Here is a 4,079-nt window from a genome sequence, read left to right as displayed (position 1 = left end):
TGGCGAGAATAATCCCTATTTCTTCATGGAGATTTTAACAGATTCAAGAAGCGTTCCGAATCACCTTGATTAGGTGGATACATTTAGAGGCTGAACACCTTCACGGCATGGAGAGTCTCCCAGATAGCAAGTCAAGAATGGAAGAACTTACACACATGGTGACAAGAGCACGCTTTAGGTTTTTGTTCGTTTATGTTTGATTTATTAATCAAGCCCTAATAAATCCCAATATTCACAAGAAGTATGTTGAGGTAATGCCTCTAAGTTTTTCTCTTATGAATCTAGAATTAAAAATTTACGTGCTCGTAATTTGGGATTAGCTCCATTAAGATATCAAGTATTATGGTTCATGGATAAGGCTCCTCAAATGGAAGAACATATTTGTTTATTTAGGAATGACTAAAGCTGCACTGAGAGATTATGAGTTGTGGATGTAATTATGCCTTAGAAAATCGATGAAATCGAGACCTCTGGGACATAAGACAAACTTGATGTTGTTAATAGGAACTGGAGATTCTAAGCAGAAAGGCTTGGCTCAGATCAAGTTCCCCTAGTCAATATAAGATGTACTTGATGTGTGGAGCATTAAATAATTTTGCACTCATAGCATCTCGACTTATGAGGCATCCAATTTATCAGATGGCGGAATAATAAAATCATAGAAATTCAGTTGTCGCTTAAAATGACAAATAGAAGGTATCATTTGCTTGTGGAATGTTAGACAGTTCATGACGCGGAATGAAATTGTATTTGTCGGAAACAAGGCACTCTGTTTGTGAATTCACATGGAACAGACGGGACAAGAGAGAATGCAAGAGAATGGTAAAACGGAAGAAATCGATTAAACTCTTTGCGACACATTCGATACAAGTTTTCAGAGCACTTTTCCAATGAAAATTGTCAAAGAAATGATCACGTCATGGAACAAATTACTTACTACATTGCTGGAACTGTTGCTTCTCTTCATCAATAACACCTACCCGTGACATCCTTTTTTGAAAAACAAGATTAAACTAATTGTATTGTCGCTTGAATATACATACGAGAAAAATAAAAAGCTCGACTGAAGTCCCCTATGGAACGATATGCAGCCATCAAATATGCATCTCACATGCGGTCTGACATCCGCAGAGATGATAAAGTTGTCAGAGCCCGAATGGCTCTGATACCATTAAAATGATTCACAATAATATATTGCATAATATGGTTGCAAGAGATAAATCCCCCTGATCAGTTTTACGGACCATGAACTCCACTGAGGCCATGAATTTCCCTGTTCCATTTACTAAAAGTAAGGATCCTAAGTTACCCTGAGTGCATTATAGTAGTAAAAAAAACCAAGAACTCCACTCTACAATATAATTTAAAAACCTCACTACTCTCTCTCAAGTCTCAACGACAGGATTCTCACCAGGCTCCATAACAAAGGGGTGTTGAATCACTCAAATAAAGAAATATTAATTTCTTGGGCGGAGTCACGGAAACCGGCCAGTCGGTAAATATTTCATTTCTTGAAAGTTATCCGTTGACTGCGATGTGCTAACTACTCACTCTTAGAAGCATTCTTAACGCCACGAAATTCAATTGAGAGTTTCCATTTACGAAGTGGAAGGATCTTAAATGACAATGAATTCATTGATAGTAAACGATGAACCAGAGCTATATAAATGAATTCAGATCTCTTTCTCAATTCTTAACGACAGCACTCTCACCATACTCTGCATTAAGGGGATTCGGAGGAGAAAGATTGCATTCTTTGGTGAAGCTCCGGAAACGCCAGTTTACTACTATTTCATTACTAAGAGTTCGACAACGACGCACCAACCTCCTAGTCTTAGAAGTTCTCGTAAGGCCACGCATCAAGACTTTTCAACTCGACCCTCGGCTCGATTCCAATTTCTGATAATAAAAAAAGCATACGTGGTCAAAGTAGAATACAAGTGAAAACAAGTTGTCACTCGTATTCGTTCATGTCTACCCCTTTGAACTCACAATTCCAAGAGAAAAGAGAATCAGAAAGGGAGGATTGAAGGATGGAGAAGGGGGAACGGCGAGCTCTGCAGCTCCTCCTCGTCTTCTTCCTTGCCCTCTGCAGCATCTTCGCTTCTCATCTTCTCTCTTCCGGTCTTTTCTCCCTCTTCTCCCCTTCGCATGAGCTCTCTCTGCCGTTCTCTCCAAATCTATCTATCTTAACCAGGTGGGTTTTCGTGTCTTTGCTTCAGGGCCTTACGTCGCGGACGATGTAGGGGGAGTCGCCCAATCAAAAGTCAGCGCTGAGACAAATTCTAAAAAAGAGGCGCCTTTACCATGCTCCGCCCCGGCGAACAACTCCATCTGCTGCGACCGCAGTCACTACCGCACCGACGTTTGCGTGATCCGCGGCGACGTCCGCACCAGCTCTCTCACTTCATCCATCCTCCTCTACAACAGCTCCGTCCCACCGCAGAAAATCCGCCCTTACACGAGGAAATGGGAAACCAGCGTGATGAACACCATCGAAGAGCTCACCCTCGCCTCCTCCAATGACGCAGAGAAAACCCGCTGCGACGTTAACCACAGCGTCCCCGCCGTCGTCTTCTCCACCGGCGGCTACACCGGCAACGTCTACCACGAGTTCAACGACGGGATCATCCCTCTCTTCATCACTTCTCGCCGGTTCAACCGCCGCGTAGTCTTCCTTATCGTCAACTACCGCCACTGGTGGATCTCTAAATACAGAGACATCCTCCCCGCCCTCTCAGACTACCCTCCGATCGACTTCTCAAACGACAACCGCACGCACTGCTTCCCCGAGATCACCGTCGGATTGAGAATCCACGGTGAGCTCTCCATCGACCCAACCCTAACCTGGCCGCTAAACCAGACCCTTCTCGACTTCCACTCGTTTCTCGACTCGGCCTTCTCCCCGCACATCCGATACCTTGAAAACCATCAGCCGCCAAAGTCAACGACGGATGCGCCCAAGCTGGTTATCATATTCAGAAACGGGTCAAGGGCCGTGGAGAACGAGGAGGAGGTCGTAAGACTCTGCGAGAATTTAGGGTTTCAAGTACAGGTGATGAGGCTGAACTATGGATCGGAGCTTTCAGAGATCTACAGGGATTTGAATGCCAGCGATGCCCTACTGGGCGTGGTGGGCTGCGCGTTGACCCATCTTCTGTTCATGAAGCCGGGGGATGTGTTCATACAAATTGTTCCTTTGGGAACGGATTGGGGGGCAAATGCTAACTTTGCAGGGCCTGCCATGGAGTTCGGGCTGAAGTATTTTCCTTATAAGATTAAAGTTTCAGAGAGCTCGCTCGCTAGGATCTACGGTAAGGATGATCCCGTGCTTACGGACCCTGAGAAGGTGAACTCCAAGGGATGGGCAGAGACGAAGAGGATCTACCTTGGGAACCAGACGGTTAGGATTGATATTGACCGGTTTGTGGAGCCTTTGACAGCTGCCTTCCAGTTCATTGTCCGCCGGAAGAAATCGAAGTTAGGCACGAAGTTCGTGTCATGAGATTCTTATTGGAATTGTCCGCGGTAGTGGGGATTGAAAAAATATGTATTATTAAGGAAGGAATGGGCCTTGAAGGTGCTATTGTTAGCCAAAATGGAACAGCTCGCTTTTGATTGTTGGGTTCTGTAGGGAAGGAGATTTCTCCACCCGTAATGAAAGAAAGCACACTTAATTTTTTTGCATGTAACTATTTACATATTTTAAGCAACCTACTGTGTCATTTTACCTTTTTTTTACTGAAGGAGAGAGAAAATTAAGCTTTTTTTAGAAACAGTGGTTAGCAAATTAAATCACCAATGAAGAGTAAAGAGCCCTGAGTTAATAAAACCAAGGATATTGACTCTGAGACTCATTTTTCCGGGAGCTCCAATGTCGAATTAAAGCCTTAAGATTAACACAAAAAAATTAAAAGGAATGAACCATGACAATAGATAAATCTGAATCCTAATGAATCATTGGGTGGGATGGGGGAACAGACCAGAAACCTATCAATAAAACAGGAAAGAGTCAAGATTCGGCCAGCAAAACAGCAAATTAACTAATATTCAATTATTTCATCGGATTAATAAATTTC

General features: G+C 43.5%; 1 protein-coding gene across 1 annotated transcript; it reads left to right on the top strand.

The window, feature by feature from the left end:
- Positions 1–1,919: 1,919 nt before the first annotated feature.
- LOC144712311 (xylan glycosyltransferase MUCI21-like) lies at positions 1,920–3,687 on the top strand. Its single transcript, XM_078586551.1, has 2 exons — positions 1,920–2,124; positions 2,223–3,687. Exons 1-2 carry the CDS (start codon positions 2,034–2,036, stop codon positions 3,503–3,505), a joined length of 1,374 nt encoding a protein of 457 aa, XP_078442677.1. The 5' UTR covers positions 1,920–2,033; the 3' UTR covers positions 3,506–3,687.
- The last annotated feature ends 392 nt before the right edge of the window (positions 3,688–4,079 follow it).

Source organism: Wolffia australiana, chromosome 1 (assembly GCF_029677425.1).
Source record: "Wolffia australiana isolate 7733 chromosome 1, ASM2967742v1".
NCBI lineage: Eukaryota > Viridiplantae > Streptophyta > Magnoliopsida > Alismatales > Araceae > Wolffia > Wolffia australiana.
Note: the sequence above shows the minus strand (reverse complement) of the source record. Positions and strands in the feature narration are given on the sequence as shown.